At 41.7% G+C, this 17,124-nt stretch overlaps 1 protein-coding gene across 1 annotated transcript in view; it reads right to left on the bottom strand.

The window, feature by feature from the left end:
- Positions 1-3,308: 3,308 nt before the first annotated feature.
- LOC105018108 (carbohydrate sulfotransferase 8) overlaps positions 3,309-17,124 on the bottom strand; it is a 51,205-nt gene continuing 37,389 nt past the window's right edge. The window contains exons 4-6 of the mRNA XM_029114812.2: positions 7,142-7,182; positions 6,352-6,710; positions 3,309-5,773 (exon numbers count right to left, since the gene is read on the bottom strand). Coding sequence (XP_028970645.2) covers positions 5,065-5,773; positions 6,352-6,710; positions 7,142-7,182 — 1,109 coding nt within the window. The 3' untranslated portion in view covers positions 3,309-5,064. The remainder of the gene's footprint in view (positions 5,774-6,351; positions 6,711-7,141; positions 7,183-17,124) is intronic.

Raw genomic sequence — 17,124 nt, 5'->3', positions numbered from 1 at the left:
CCATTTTCTTTACCAGTGCTCTAAACAGGAATTGCCTATATGTTTAGATTGATTGCGCATTAGTTTATTTAACTTCCTTCATATTCTTAAGATGCAAAACGTAATAGTGAGAGCAAAATCCGGTACGGAATCAAAAAATTATTAAAATGTCCTACGTGTGCTGTATCCCAACGGAACCATTTCAAGCATTACCTAATGCATCACCTCTCCTAAGAAGCCGTGATAAGAGAAGTGTCGAATGCCACTGCTTTGATTATTTCCTCATTCATTTTACATGAATGTCATGCATTCTCTTCATCAAGTTGAACGAAGCCCCGGAAATAGTGATACACACCACGTCTGTTCGACACCAAGATTGGTGTTAAATCCTCCTCTTCCATTTGTTTCTGCCCCAGGGTGATATGCATGTGTCTTCCTCCGCTTTAATGCAAACCAACAGAAGCACCTGATTCTGTATCCGTCCCAAATGGTAACCTATCCCCTACTACATTACTTTTGATGAGCTCCCGTAGGGTCAAAGGCAGTTTATAGGATGCCATTTGGAACATACACATTTAGAACATACATTATCTTTTTTTTTTTTTCTCATTAAAGAAACCCTGCAGTTAGTTCAATTAGATGAATTATGGGAAATATGTTGTGAATTTACAGATTCAAATAGCTTACAAAGTCACCCCAGGCACAAGCAGTTAGTTGTCTTAATGTATGAATTTTCTTAACATAAGTGTCTTATGTTAGGATCTGGAGTAAGGTGAAGATCAGTTGTCTTTATGTCAAAAGAGCTCCAAATAAGGAAGATAAACATACAGAAATGTCTCCTTTCCTATGCTAAGACAGAAATTTGATATTTAAATTGTTTCATCAGTGTGACTTTTTCTATACTTGAAGATGGCTTAACTCTGGACAATGTAATGTAGATTAACTATATAACAATGACATTTCTTTATACAGTCATGTGAAAAGTAAGTACTGAACACCCACTGGAAATAGATTCATGCAATTAAAATAAACGGAAATCTCATTGCCTTATGCAGAAAAAGTTACTACTCCCCTACATTTACCATCACATAATATTGCTAAAATTAAAACAGGTGTAAATTATTAGAAAAGTATTAGAGAGTACCTTTGAAAGTACCAGCCTTTCTTAAAGATTATAAACTTTGTGTGGATGTGTGGTAACACATCATGCAAGATCAAAAGACTCATTTGAGGCTCTTTAGAACAAAGATTATTGATGCCCATGAGCCTGGGAGGGGCTACTAAGCCATTTCCAAGAAATTCAGAGTACATAATCCCAGTGTTTGATTAATCATTTACAAATGAAGAAAAATTCCGGACCACTGGCAATCTACATAGGACAGGTTGTCCCACCAAATTCAGCCCAAGACCTGACCAAATGAAGTCTCTAACAGACCCAGGGTAACATCAAGGGGATCTACAAGCCTCTCTTGCCACAATCACTGTCAAAGTGTATGGGTCTACTTTCAGAACGATCCCGTGGGAGGTGTACGTGGAGGTCAGGAGTTAAGAAGACATTCTTCTCAATAAGAATAACAAGACACCACTGATGTTTTACAGACAACACCTGGGTAAAGACCAAAACTACTGAAGCAATTAGTAAATGGTGGAGTTGTTTGGCCACAATGCTAGATGCCATGTTAACAGCCAAAGGCTGCCTTTGAACAGAAGAACCTCACACCAACTGTAAAATATAAATGCAGTGTCGTTTTGGTTAGGGTCTCTTGCTGCCTCAGGGCCTGGCCAAATTGCCACCACTGAGTCAACCACGAATTCCATATTATACCACAGAATATTGTGGAGGAGAATGTGAGCCCATCTGTCAAAAAGGTGCAACAGGACAGTGATCTAAAACACACATGCAAAGTTTCAACAGAAGGTCTCAAGAAGAATACAGTGGGGAGATCATCTGGATGATCCAGAGGAGGAATGGGAGAAGGTCATGTGGTCTGATGAGACAAAAATAGAGCTTTTTGGTCTAAACTCCACTCGCTGTGTTTGGAGGAAGTAGGATGAGTACAACCCCAAGAACACCATCCCAACCATGAAGCATGGAGGTGGAAACATCATTCTTTGGGGATGCTTTTCTGCAAAGGGGTCAGGACGACTGCACCGTATTGAGGGGAGGATGGATGGGGCCGTGTATCGCAAGATCTTGGCCAACAACCTCCTTCCCTCTGTAAGAGCATTGAAGATGGGTCTTGGCTGGGTCTTCCAGTATGACAACGACCCGAAACACACAGCCAGGGCAACTAAGGAGTGGCTCCGTAAGAAGAATCTCTAGGTCCTGGATTGGCCTAGCCAGTCTCCAGACCTGAACCCAATAGAAAATCTTTGGAGTGAGCTAAAAGTCCTTATTGCCCAGCAACAGCCCCGAAACCTGAAGGATCTGGAGAAGGTCTGTATGGAGGAGTGGGCCAAAATCCCTGCTGCAGTGTGTGCAAACCTGGTCAAGAACTACAGGAAACATATGATCTCTGTAATTGCAAACAAAAGTTTCTGTACCAAATATTAAGTTCTGTTTTTCTTATGTATCAAATACTTATGTCATGAAATAAAAGGCAAATTCATTATTTAAAAATCATACAATTTGGAGGAGACCCCGGGGAAGACCTAGGACACGCTGGAGGGACTATGTCTCCCGGCTGGCCTGGGAACGCCTCGGTGTCCCCCCAGAAGAGCTAGAGGAAGTGTCTGGGGAGAGGGAAGTCTGGGCATCCCTGCTTAGACTGCTGCCCCCGCGACCCGGACCCGGATAAGCAGAAGAAGATGGATGGATGGATACAATTTGATTTTCTGGATTTTTGTTTTAGATTCCATCACTCACAGTTGAAGAGTACTTATGATAAAAATGAACGATTTCTACATGCTTTGTAAGTGGGAAGACCTGCAATATCGGCAGTGTATCAAATACTTGTTCTCCCCACTGTATAATGTGGTGTTAAACACAGTATACTTATATTTGATTAATAATTATTGCAAATTATACTCTTTTAGTGTCATTTGTTTAGTATTATATGTTATTGTTATCTGTCAATAGTGTTGAAGTGAAGATTAGAATTCTATCCAAATACTTTCCAAAGGGTTTATTGACCTTTTCACTTGACTGAAACTGTGTTTCAGTCAACCAACCATGAGAATGTTCTGTTGGATTCATCTAACTATTTAAATTGTTCAAAACATTTAGTTAACCCAAGTGCCTTTATCTGACGTGAGGCGTGTGAGATTAAAAAGAAAAACAAAGGTTTTCATTTACAAACAAATTCTGTTTATGCATTATTTGACAATATAGCACTGACAACCCATTGAAAACAATCCAAAATACAGGGGATGTATGCATGTTTGTATGCAGGAAAACTATCATAGTCTCTGAATATAGATGGCCAAAAGACCAAAACTGAAAAGAGTTTACATTGGTTTATATTTTATTCTGGTCAATTTCTACATAACATTTGTTGTTCCAGTTTAGTTCATGTTTATCATCAATAAATTGTAATTTATTTCAGCTGACAGAAAAATTTCTTCATGGTAGTTTTAGTCTTAGTTTACAAATAAAACTATCTATCTGATTGACAAAATCCGGATAGTTAAAAACTGAACACCATGTCGGTCTAGCACAGGGGGGCGCTATAGAGCCTCAAATCTGATCAATGGGAACAAAGGATTGGGTAGTCAGACAAGACCCTACTCTACTGTACAATGAGAAGGTCACAGACACTGACTGTACCAATGTGTGAAGTCTCTAAACTAATGATGACACTGTTTCACACATCTGGCTCTTGAGAATTGAAATTCTGTGACTGATTAGGGGTTAGACCTACTGCATTCCTTACCACACGAAAAATAATCTGAAGAATTTCAAATTGGAACGCATCTGCACTAAATCCAAATGTAAAAAAACCAAACTTTATTTATTTACTGATGGCCTGTCAAAACATCCTTACAAAGTGCATAGTTCCTGTTTTGTAACTACTTATTACCCAAACAAACAAAGAGGAACATGTAAATTGGCAGTGTTTAATACGCGGGGATTAAAACATCTCTGCACAGATATGTAACACATTACATTCCCTCTTTAACAGTACAGTTATAACTATTGTAAAATACACCCATACAATTACCCAGAAAACCTTTAAACCTACCTGTTTCATTTCCACCATATTTTATGATCATTGGTGCTCAGCTACATCTGGAAGTTGACTTGTCACAACCAACATAAAACACAGTAATGCCGATATTATTGTTTTCTTGATATGACTGATATACATATATTTTTCTTTCCCTTACTTCATGTGTTTTAGTATTTAAGAAATATACTATAACAAAGCTATTTAATGTACTGTATATATCGAAACAAGCATCCCAATTGTCGGTTTGAAATCAAATTGTTCTGTAACATATCTTCAACAAGGTGGTGTCGCCCGAAACATATCTCCCCTTAGGGCCGTCAAAGGGCAGGGGTGCTCTTCTCTTATCAGTAGGCATCTGTGACCGTTACTACGGAAACAGTAAAAATCTCATAGAGAATCTGGAAAACACTTATTTCTGCTTTAGGACAGTAATCTCAGTAGTTACAGTAGCTTCTCACTTCCCCTTCTATTCATGGATGTACGATGTATGTTTCCTAGATGTGTTTTCACTTGGCATGGAAATGACAAACATATCTTCATATAAGAAGGCTTAATAAACATACTTAATGTTTACTGAACAGGTGATACTACATTCCTCCACCAAGGAAGGTCACTTCAGAGTCCACACAGGGCTTATCTGAAAATAGTCTTGTTGATTGTTGACAGGTTGATATGTCCACCAATAGACAAAAGTGCGTTCATCACAAAATGTCCACCAGTTTGCACATGATACAAAGCATTGAGGTAAAAAGCTATACAACATGTGCTCAAAGTAATCACATGAAACCATCATTTCAACCACATGTATATAAGACACATAATACAAATACTTTACATGATTAGATCTTCTTCAGTGCTTATTCAAGTCCAATTATTGGCTTCCACAGCCTTTTTATGAATAATCTCAAATGAGTCATCAGTACAGGTCTTTGTAGGGCTTGGGGTAGTTAAACATGAGATAATCCATGTAATAAAAGTCATAGGCCCTTTGTCTCTCCGTAGAGTTCAACTGCTGAAAGTATCTCTGGGCAATGGTGGAGGAAGTCCTTTCTGCCTTGGGGTTCCTGTCTTTAAAGTCAGGGAATGTGAGGTTGCTAGGCGCCCCGATGCTCCGTAGAAGGAAGTTGGCCTCTTCCTTGAGGCTCTCAAACCTCCCAATGAAGTCATAGCGCAGCAGGCACGGGCTGCAGAGCTGGCTGACCGGCTCCCAGTGAATGTCCATGCCCACTGGTCGCCGTACATCCAACAGGTACTGGACAAACTCCCTGAAGGTAACCCCAGCGCCGGTCCTCAGGGCGTAGCGTGAGGCATTGGCCCGGTACCGCGAGATGATGGGCCGTCCAAACACTGGGTGGTAGTACGAGTTGGGGCTCTCGAACTTGTCACGGAAGGCCGACACCAGCCTCTCGAAGGGCTCCCGCACAAACAGGAGTTTGGTGTGGGAGCAGAGCCTCTCGGCCACGCCCTCCTGGTCGTAGCCGTCCAGTCTGCGGAGCTGGTTGGCGTAGTGGGCGTCGTCGTGGGCAATGCTGCGGGTGGAATTGGCGCTGCCTCCCAGGACCATCAGTACCCGCTTCCAGTTGGAGCAGCCGGCCTTGGGTACCTCACAGTACAGCAGGCTGGACCTTCATTATGAACGAACCACAACAGAAAGACATAAGTCACCCGAGGCTGTCTGGCATGTCCAACAAGATGGGTTCAGGGGAGGACCTCTGGATCGGCCGTGAACATGAATCACAGTGAAATAAATATGAATATGTGGAAATAAATGTCTCTGTAAAAATCCTCCTTTTAGGTAGTTAAGCTACATAACCACTACAACACCTGTCTTTAGATGGCTGTAAAGCTACATAACCACTACAACACCTGTCTTTACATGGCTATTCAGCTACATAAACACTTCAACACCTGTCTTTAGATGGCTGTTAAGCTACATAACCACTACAACACCTGTCTTTAGATAGCTGTTAAGCTACATAACCACTACAACACCTGTCTTCACATGGCTGTTCAGCTACATAAACACTTCAACACCTGTCTTTACATGGCTGTTAAGCTACATAAACACTTCAACACCTGTCTTTAGATGGCTGTAAAGCTACATAACCACTACAACACCTGTCTTTACATGGCTGTTAAGCTACATAACCACGACAACACCTGTCTTTAGATGGCTGATAAAGCTACATAACCACTACAACACCTGTCTTCCACATAGACGCGGGACACCTGCCGGCGAGACACGGGGCGTTCGGTGGCGCCCGGCTGGTACTTGGCACAGACCTCCCGCAGCAGGCGGCGGCGGGACGCCTGGGTTTGTGCCATGCCCTGTAGCTGACGGTCCTCAACAGAGTGGACATCACAGGGTGTTGGCCTGGGGCTCTTGGCCTGTTGGTTCTCAGAGGTTGAGCTGGCTTTGTGGGCTGACCGCTGGAAGGCCAGGGGCTGTCCGGGGCCAGGACTAGGGAGAATGGGGGCAGAAGACATCTCGAAACGTAGTGCTCCGGGGAAAACTCCGCCCAGGTCAAAGCCCACAAGGGCTGCACTGTCTGAGGACTGCTCCTGAGGCACACAGACGTGTCCAACCAATTTTAACATGGCCCCTGAGTATTACATGGTGTGTGTTCTTTAACCATCCACAAGATGGCGACATTACTTTATTCTGAGTGAACTATGTTATCAGAGCTGATTCAAATCAAAAATCTAAATCTAATTCATATATGACGCCAAGCATTTTAAATGTACACTACAAAGCAGGATCAGTGATTAGTCAGTCAGGTTTACCTGTTTTACCTTTCTGTTTCAGTAACAAAACTGAAGTTATGTGTTTTCGGTCATTCAATGCTAAAAACAATTAGGTCAACTTTAAGTCGATTTTTCCAAAACATTGTGTTTTTTGTTTTGTTTTTAAAGAAACATTTAGCCATGTAAGCTGGCCAACTAATTGACCACATGCTTTAGTATACAACTCTGATCTGTTCCACTAATACTACCTTTTGAACTGGCCATCCTGGAGCCACCACCAACACTGCACCTACACAAAGACAGTGTGACAGAGAGGGAGAGAGACAGAGGGAGAGAGAGAGAGACAGAGTGTGGCAGAGAGGGAGAGAGAGAGACAGAATGAGAAAGAGACACAGAATGAGAAAAACTTGGGAAGAGAACAAGTTGAGTTTGAGATGGATTAATAGAATCCCACATTACATAAGCTATTACAAAAAGTCCTTTGCGGGCAACAACTTTCTCCAGCTGTGCTGAAATAGTTATTAAGAAAGAGAGAGTCTGGAGGTGAGATGGGGTCTATTACCGATGGTAGGAGACAAGCCCATTTTAACACAAGATTCGTTTTTTGATAGCAAGGCCAGAGTGTAGGTGTGTGTGTGTGACAAAAATAGATATTCCGGCCCAGAATGATGTGTGGGCCATGGGAAAGTAGACCAGGGGAGCCGGCTAATTAATTAAAATTGGCCAGTATTGCCTAGACCTAGCGACGATTTGTCAGAGAAACAAAAACAATTAACTGCGTTAAATGAACACCCATTGACAATGAAACGACTCAACAGCTGATAGTAACCTGAGGTGAACCTTAACATGTCCATTACTATCATTAGGGGTCAGCTGACTTACTGAACGCCATCATTTACGGAGCGTGCGTGCGCTAACGGAAAAAATGGAAACCACGCCGAAATGCTCCACGCAACACATCTACACTTTGAACAAAGAGCAACAGTGCAGCAAATCAGTCCTCCACTGAGCCAGGGAGAGAACGACACGCTTACATTCATCCTGTATGCACCTGAGTGCAGTGTGCCCCTTGTTATGGACCAACTACAGCATGTCCAAAGGTGTATTTTTTGTATTTTACGACTTTATTGGATAGAGGGGAGACAGTGGGAAGCAGAGGGGAGACAGCGTGTTGATAAATCACCGGGTCGCATTTGAACCCACACCACAGGAGCACCCTGGGCTACCACCAACCGCATTTTGATGACTTCCTTGTTTCCTGCACCTGACCACACTGCGGGCAATGGTCCAGGTGTGAAGAAACCATGGCCTGTAGGACTTGCCTTGTGGACTGAGATGTCAAGAAACCCGAGCACAGCCTCAGCCGAGCTGTCATTTTCCCATCCTGGCAAGCATTCAGCCTACATGTTTTGGTCATTTAAGTTTCCTGTCTAGAGTCTGTTGTGACTGACCTGTATTATGTTAAGTCATCATCGTACGGTCTTCAGCTCTAATAGGATCCTGCTTGCTCCTACTTCCTTCACAGAACCGCAATTAAGTCAGTAACCCCGGGGAAATGCTAAATGTGGTTTTAATTAATCTTTTTTATTTCACTCAAATGTATTCGGAAAGGAAATGCCATGTTTTAGACAAACCATTCGCTTAAAAAATAAAATAAAGAATGAAAGCGTTAGCGATAGGCTCTGCTCCTTCACGCTTTGCTCACTGCTGAAGCAAATCAAAGATACAATATTGCCTACAGGCCGAGAGTGTGGTAAGCGATCCCAAACCCCCTTCAGGACAACAGCATCTAATAGGTGTAGGCCGAGGAAGTGGTGAGAGACAAATAAGGAAGCAGACTATCATCATAAAACAGTCAGCCAACTAGGGCACCATGTTGAAAATGAATTTCTCAGGATTGTTGGCCACTGGCAGTAAAAGTGATGTCGAGCCACTATGTCCAGTATGTAGGGAAAACGTGTCCATTGTCTTCTAAACCACTCACTTTCAATCTTGAAATGTCATGCCAAACTGAGGTATTATGAGGATTTCACATATTGGTTATGCATATATGAGCAATATATTACATATCAGGCCCAAAATGAGAGGTTTTAAAAATGGCTTGTTTTTTGCATAAGTCCAAAACTGCGTCTTTAAGCGTTTTGTTAACATCTGATTGGTGCAGCAGCAGAGATGGCCCACTCAGGTTTTCCTTCTGAACTGGAGTTTTATTATTTATGTGAGAAATGGGAGTAGAAATGCCTTTATGCCCAAATATTCATTGAATACCCACAAATTGGATGTAAACTTGGAGTCATGCAATGATTTCCATCTGCAGTTCTTACTTAACCACCCGGAAAAGGTTTTCCTTTATTATGTAAAATAAGTGCAGAGGAACTTCACAAATAAGATAAAAAGTTGCGCACCACTTATTCATGAATTTTATTTACAGAGTCAGTTTGGTGGAAATACAACTTTTGATAAGAAAATCTGCAGAATCCCATTGTGTATGTTTTAGAAAACTTGCATGAAAACCAACAACTATGACCCAGCTAGGAATGGACACACACCCACACACACACACCCACACACACACACCCACACACACACACACACAGCTGAAGTGTGTTTGCCAAGGGCAATAGGGGGTCCAGATGGTTTCACAGTAGGAAGATCATCTTGACACGGAAGGTTACTGCTTTCCGAGTGCTACTGTGTCCTAAAAAATAATAACACATCAAGAATTTCTCCTCCTCTCACTTCCAAAGAACCACACATCTGGGTGAGCCTGGCCCGATAAAGACAAAGCATAAACACCATCAGCTGTGCGAGATGATGTCCTTTCAGCGTTATAAAGAAAAGCATGGTGGAAATGAAAGGCTCAAACAATGACCTACATTGACCGCATGTCAGGGCAGTTTCCCTTGTCTAATTAACAACAGCCCTCAACTGCATGCCTTAGGTTCGTCCCCCTCACATAGCTGGAGGACCATCTGCGATTTACTGATATTAGTATACGGGTTTAGACATCTATTTAGGGGTAAAGCATGAACCTGCTGACTGACTACTAACAACCCCATTTCCACAGCCGCCGTCGGCCCCCTCCGGAACTGTGGAGTTGAGTCAGGACTCCCATATCTGCACCTGTCATATAGGTCTTCTCACAATCACAGACTAAGCCGCAGCTGTAAACCTGAAACTTCACTTTTCTGCCTGGAGCTTAGCTCCACGCACACACACACACACACACACACGCACGCACGCAGACGAGGAGACCTTTCAACTTCAGAACGACCCCAGGATGGAGATGACGCGAGGGCGGTTGGCCTGACTGACGGCGTGTCGGTAGGGACAACAGGAGTGTTGTGTCAGTGCCATCACACCGACCTGCACACGATCACCACTGGATCGATTACATGCCAGAGCTTTAGAGGCCGGCTGCAGGTTACGGAGCAGGAGTGTGTGTTTTCTGTGAGTGTATTTACTGTGTGTGTGTGTGTGTGTGTGTGTGCGTACGGCGGATGGGTTGAGCTGAAGGGCCAATTACTTACCTCCCAGCCCAGTGCCAGATTTAGACAGCCTGTCTAAGGTCTTTCCACTGTCAGTCTGCAGTCAGGCTATATTAAAAACATCCAGAACACTGCACTCCATGTCTTCTCTTCACTTATCCAAATATACTGTCTGCTGTGTGATGTTTATAGGCAATATTTATAGTAAATGTGTATTGTTCTAGTGTCACCAGATATCAACAACACAAAAACTCCTCAATTGTGCTGTATAAATAAACTGGCTTGCTATGTGAATCAGGTGCAGCATTGGTATATATGTACATAAGTCAGTACGGCACTTATTTCTATCATGTTTCTTTGTTTTCATCATGTTTTTACAAATAAGTCACCAACTTACAAAACTGTCAGAAATAACATGTCCAATACTCAACACGTCTTCAATGTCTGCTCGCTTCATATTTCAAAGTAATTAAAATTCCAATTCAGCGTTAACCGTTTAGTTGGCAAAACAATGCAAAAAAGGCACGTGCTCCTGAGCACCGTCACATCTCAGGCGTGTCCAGTCACATGACCTGGGCTCATAGCGTTCCTATGTTCCCACGGAAACCTTATTAACTCCGCCTTGCTTCATTGTCAGCTCGGCACCGGCACCAGCCCATCCAACCCCAGTGGAGCCAGTGTGCCAGCTGACACTCAGGCCAGTGAACTAAGAATGCAGTGTAGCTAATGACAGTGTGTGTGTGTGTAGGGGAGGGGGAAAATAAAAGCCAGTGACATGGGGGGGGGGGGGTTCAGTTTCTGGATGCCAGCGTGTGCCCACAAACATGTATAAAGGCATCTGTGCAAACCATCATAAATAAACACAAACCATAATCTGTAAATAAAAACTGTACCCATAATCCTGTTCCCTCATTACATTGTAAAATATTCTCAATCGTTTATGCTATAATTCTACAATAGAAGGATACCAGCGGCCTGTCAAAATGGCAAAAGGATCTTCTTCACTGTTGCAACAGAAGCACCGCCAAAAGATCTTCAGAATTAACAAAAGCAAAAACAACAAAACATGAAAACAGCTCTCAAAGCACAGAGATATATTAAGATATGTTTAATCTCCGCGACAAAGCACACAAACTAATTTCTGTCGATAATGTATGCACTCTGCGGATATTGTATCTTGTGGAAAAGACATACTGCATTAAAACATGGAGAAAATCAAAGAGAATCAACATTTTCATATTCATGCTCGATCATCTAATTTATTCATGCATCAGCCGGAGCGACGGTTGTTTGAGCTCAGTTTTCGGCATTATCTCGGTCATCCCACATTGGCTCACATAACCTGGGTTTGATGGAGCTGCGGCTCACCTGGCCTCAGTCACCAGTAGCAGGCCGAGAAGAACAGCCACGTAAACATTAAGTCAGTTGGTCGTTCACCAGAGAAATTAACTGTACAGGTTTTCTGTGAGCTAAGGTTTTTTTTGTAGTTTATCTGTTCGACAGGGGTCAACTTTTCTCGGGAAACTGTTTTCCTTTAGTAAATTATGATTTTGGAAGGGTATATACGGGACAAGTGATGTTATCACCTCACCATGAGTTCAAATAAAATGAAAAACACAGTGGTATACAGCATACAATGGTTTTAAAGTAAAGGCTGCTTCATGCATTCAAGTTATATGTCTGTAATCCAAAACTGACATGAAAAAGGAAAGGACAATTTATTTTTCCATTATCTAACAACAGACTGGCTCTATTTCTGTAAAATAAACCAATATTGAACTTGAGCTTACTTACTAATTCAGCAAAATGTATTTTAAATGAAATCGCATCATCAAGCCAAATGGCAAGATAATTATATGAGTGAAGTCGTTTTGGGTTCCATCTGGGCTTGTAATTTAAAGCCTTTGCAAATGGCATGTGTTTCGTTTTTTTTGCATTCAGAATAATTTTTATTTATTGTAGTTATACCTTGTAGTTTAACCTTGAGGTACCCCTTGCACTTCTGATTTTACTCCATCTTTATCATTATAGCCTAGAATCTGCCACTATCAAAGCCTTATATGGACAATTAAGAAAATTCTATTGGACAAGCAATTTTTGGTTCAAAGGGAACACTGGTGGTGTTCTACTCTGCAAATGCCGTCAAACTAATTACAGTTAATGGAAATCTATCGATTCAATCAACATCGAAAATAGTGACTGAAAGCAATGGTTGTTTTTTTGTTAGTGTGACTTGATCCAAATGCTGTATCTTACTTTGATCCAGTTAATCACAACAGGAACATATTTAGCAGGCACAAACGTGTAATCTTATGTGGATTGTTATGTCATATGTCATATTTTTGGGATTAATACAAATATCAAGTCTGAAATGTGCAATTAAAAACATTCAATACGGTTAGTTTGCATTCCCTGCTATGCAGCCGCATAGTCTGCAACAACAGAACGATCAAATTAAGTTTAGATTGTGTTTATTTGTGTTCCATGTGGATTGTATGTACATGTATGTCAGCATATTTATGTAGACGTGTGGTAAAACTATTTCCAATTGGTTTTGACATTTAATCCAGACAATCACACAAAGTCATGAAGATACTTGCATGTTCCAAAGCAGCGTCCTGTGTCACCAGTTAAAGCATATTAGTTTATGGTCACACTTCAATGTCAAATTACCTGGAAAGCCTTCCAGAGACTCTTACTCTAAATTCAAAGGGAATTATTTACCTGACTCGCTAACAACTTATTCTGACATCCGTAATATTCCCAGTATGAATCCCACCTAACACAAATTCTGCACATGCTTGCCAATTCTTGTTAAGATGTGATCCCTCCCTGACTCCAGTAGCAGGAGACCTACCCCTGCTAAGAACTGAGACTCAAATGTGCACCAACTTAACACTGACTCACTTTTTAATGTGCTCAGCTTGGGTCCTTTGGGTGCAATTCTGCTGAAGTGGACCTTGTCACTGATGCCTTTGCATCAGCAACAACAAATAAAGGACCAAGTAATACTGCAATGTACACAAAATAGTTTGACTTTATACCCAGAAAATGTTGACTACAATACAAACAGTACAACACTGTGATAAGTAAAGAGAACCTAAGGACCACGTTTGTATTAAACTAAGACCTCACACAGCACTTCAAATATTACAATAACTAATTTTGTTCTTCTTTTAAAACCAATATATTCAGTTTTTCTCCCCTCCCCTTTTTCAGAATTTCCACTTCCCAATTATTGTCATGCTTCATTGCAAGAACTCCTCAGCAGTTTCTGAACAGTTGAGACAAGATCCAAGACATATCCCCTGAAGCACGTCTTACCAAGTTGTTCTGCTCGCTCAACCAGGAAATATTTGTTGGTACATGTGTTTGGAGGAGAGTGCATTCTCTGGCCATCAAGCACAAATGAGTTTGCTGGCGACAGACATTCCGTAAGCAGTCCATAGAGCATGATGAGAAAAGGCTGCTCTGTCCAACATCCTACTCATCTACTCATGGAAATTTGACCGACCTCTTTGGGACCCCTTGGCCAGGATTCATACTGGTTTGCCTTGGTCAGGATTCATACTGGTTTGCCGTAGCCAGGATTCATACTGGTATGCCTTGACCAGGATTCATAGTGGTATGCCTTGGCTAGGATACATACTGGTAAGCCTTGACCAGGATTCATACTGGTAAGCCTTGGCCAGGATTCATACTGGTAAGCCTTGACCAGGATTCATACTGGTATGTCTTGGCTAGGATACATACTGGTAAGCCTTGACCAGGATTCATACTGGTAAGCCTTGGCCAGGATTCATACTGGTAAGCCTTGACCAGGATTCACACTGGTTTGCCTTGACCAGGATTCACACTGGTTTGCCTTGACCAGGATTCATACTGGTTTGCCTTGACCAGGATTCACACTGGTTTGCCTTGACCAGGATTCACACTGATTTGCCTTGACCAGGATTCATACTGGTTTGCCTTGACCAGGATTCAGACTGATTTGCCTTGACCAGGATTCACACTGGTTTGCCTTGACCAGGATTCAGACTGATTTGCCTTGACCAGGATTCACACTGGTTTGCCTTGACCAGGATTCACACTGGTTTGCCTTGACCAGGATTCACACTGATTTGCCTTGACCAGGATTCATGAAGCAGCCATACTGCGAGCCATCTGGGTGCCCATTACAGAATCTTCTGACAGAGTACTTTTGTAAATCCACCATCTAATGTACGAGTGGTTTTCAATACATCAGAGTACCTCCACTATGTATACAGTTGACTTTTTCCCTACTCAGCGCACATGCCCATCTGTCAGACCGCAATAAAATCCTTTGTCTGGGGACACAGAAGACCCGACAGAAATACATTTGGAATGGGAATATCCATTCTGGCAATTCTAGTTCTATAGTTCAGGCCTTGCCTTCCATTCAGTGCCTCGACTCATTACCTCGCAGCAGGAGACACTGTGACAGGCATGCTCTCTCACCGCGCAGCGCTGAAGAGGCCTTTCAAGACATACTGAAATGCCCTCAAATATTTATAACCTTTCCATCAATAAAAAATACCCCTTCAGTGAGGTTAGAGGGAGGAGACCAGGAATAGGCGGAATGGAATCTGTGTGTGTTCATCTGTGTGTGTTATGGGGGAGATGAGAGTACAATCCCAGTGACAGGCCATTTCCACCACTCTAGAAACCTGAAGTATTTTAGAGCCGAAGGCCGTTGGATTACGTGTGTCAATAAAAAACAATTGTATTAAATTACAGTAATCTCTACAGCGTCTCTTTTCTATATCAGTTACAAATGTATAAAGCTCTGTTCTCAGAGTCTGCCGTACATTTCCCATCCAGCCAAGGTTTCACCAACTAGCTTTGTTATCCTGGAAACTGTGTTACATTGCAAAACTTTACTCCCCACAGATCTTTAGCGTGAAATAAAAGTGATTTATGTGATGATGGAAACAGATCCATATTCTTTCCAACTAAGCATGGGAAAAATATAAATGTGCTATATATACAGTGGATATAAAAAGTCTACACACCTGTTAAAATGCCAGGTTCTTGTGATGTAAAAGAATGAGACAAAGATAAATCATGTCAGAAGTTTTTCCACCTTTAATGTGACCTATAATGTGAACATTTCAATTGAAAAACAAACTGAAATCTTTGAGAGGGAAAATAGAAAATAAAAAACTCCCAATAACCTGGTTGCATAAGTGTGCACACCCTTAAACTGATACTTTGTTGAAGCACCTTTTGATTTTATTACAGCACAGTCTTTGGGTAGTAGTCTATTAGCATGGCACATCTTGACTTTGCAAAAGCGCTTCAAATCTGTCCGATTGCAAGGATATCTGAAGAGGGCTGTGCACAGGAGATCACCCCACAGATGTTCAATTGGATTCAGATCTGGACTCTGGCTGGGCCATTCCAAAATGTTAATCTTCTTCTGGTGAAGCCATGCTTTTGTGGATATGTACTTTGGGTCGTTGGCATGCTGAAAGGTGAACTTCCTCTTCATCTTCAGCTTTCTAACGGACGCCTGAAGGTTTTGTGCCAAAATTGCCTGGTATTTGGAACTGTTCATAATTCCCTCCACCCTGACTAAAGCCCTGGTTCCAACTGAAGAAAAACAGCCCCAAAGCATGATGCTGCCACCACCATGCTTCACTGTGGGTATGATGTTCTTTGGGTGATGTGCAATGTTGTTTTGCGCCAAACATACCTTTTGGAATTATGGCCAATAAGTTCAACCTTGGTTTCATCAGACCATAACACATTTTCCCATGTGCTTTTGGGAGATTTGATGTTTGTTTTTGCAAACTTCAGTGGGGCTTGGATGTTTTTCTTTGTAAGAAAAGGCTTCCGTCTTGCCACTCTACCCTATAGCCCATTCATATGAAGAATACGGGAGATTGTTGTCACATGTAGCACACAGCATGTACTTGCCAGAAATTCCTGCAGTTCCTTTGATGTTGCTGTAGTCCTCTTGGAAGCCTCCCTGACCAGTTTTCTTCTCATGTTTTCATCAATTTTGGAGGGACGTCCAGTTCTTGGTAATGTCTCTGTTGTGCCATATTTTCTCCACTTGATGATAAATGTCTTCAACATGTTCCATGGTATATCTAATGCTTTGGAAATTATTTTGTAACCTTCTCCTGACTGATATTGTTCAACAATGAGATCCCTCTGATGCTTTGGAAGCTCTCTGCGGACCATGGCATTTGCTCTGAGATGCAACTAAGAAAATGTCAGGAAAATCCTACTAGGACAGCTGAACTTTATTTGTGATTAATCAGAGTCACTTTAAATGATGGCAGGTGTGTAATGACTTCTATTTAATATGAGTTTGAATGTGATTGGTTAATTCTGAACACAGCCACATCCCCAGTTATGAGGGTTTGCACACTTATGCAACCAGGTTATTGTAAGGTTTTTATTTTAAAATGTTCCCCTTGAAGATTTCAGTTTGTTTTTCAATTGAATTGTTCACATTATAGGTCACATTAAAAGTGGAAAAAGGTCTGACATGATTTATTTTAGTCTTTTACATCACAAAAACCTGGCATTTTAACAGGGGTGTGTAGACTTTTTATATCCACTGTACACTTCCACTTCTACTCAATGACTAAGTACGTTGGTAAGTCTTTAGGGACTATTTCTTACAATAAAATGTCTAGTGAGCTTGGTCTATGTATGCCATTTTATTTGTTTTCAAAACACAAATTATTAAGTGAACACACTTTCTGCAC

Source organism: Esox lucius, chromosome 19, assembly GCF_011004845.1.
Source record: "Esox lucius isolate fEsoLuc1 chromosome 19, fEsoLuc1.pri, whole genome shotgun sequence".
Classification (NCBI taxonomy): Eukaryota; Metazoa; Chordata; class Actinopteri; order Esociformes; family Esocidae; genus Esox; species Esox lucius.
Note: the sequence above shows the minus strand (reverse complement) of the source record. Positions and strands in the feature narration are given on the sequence as shown.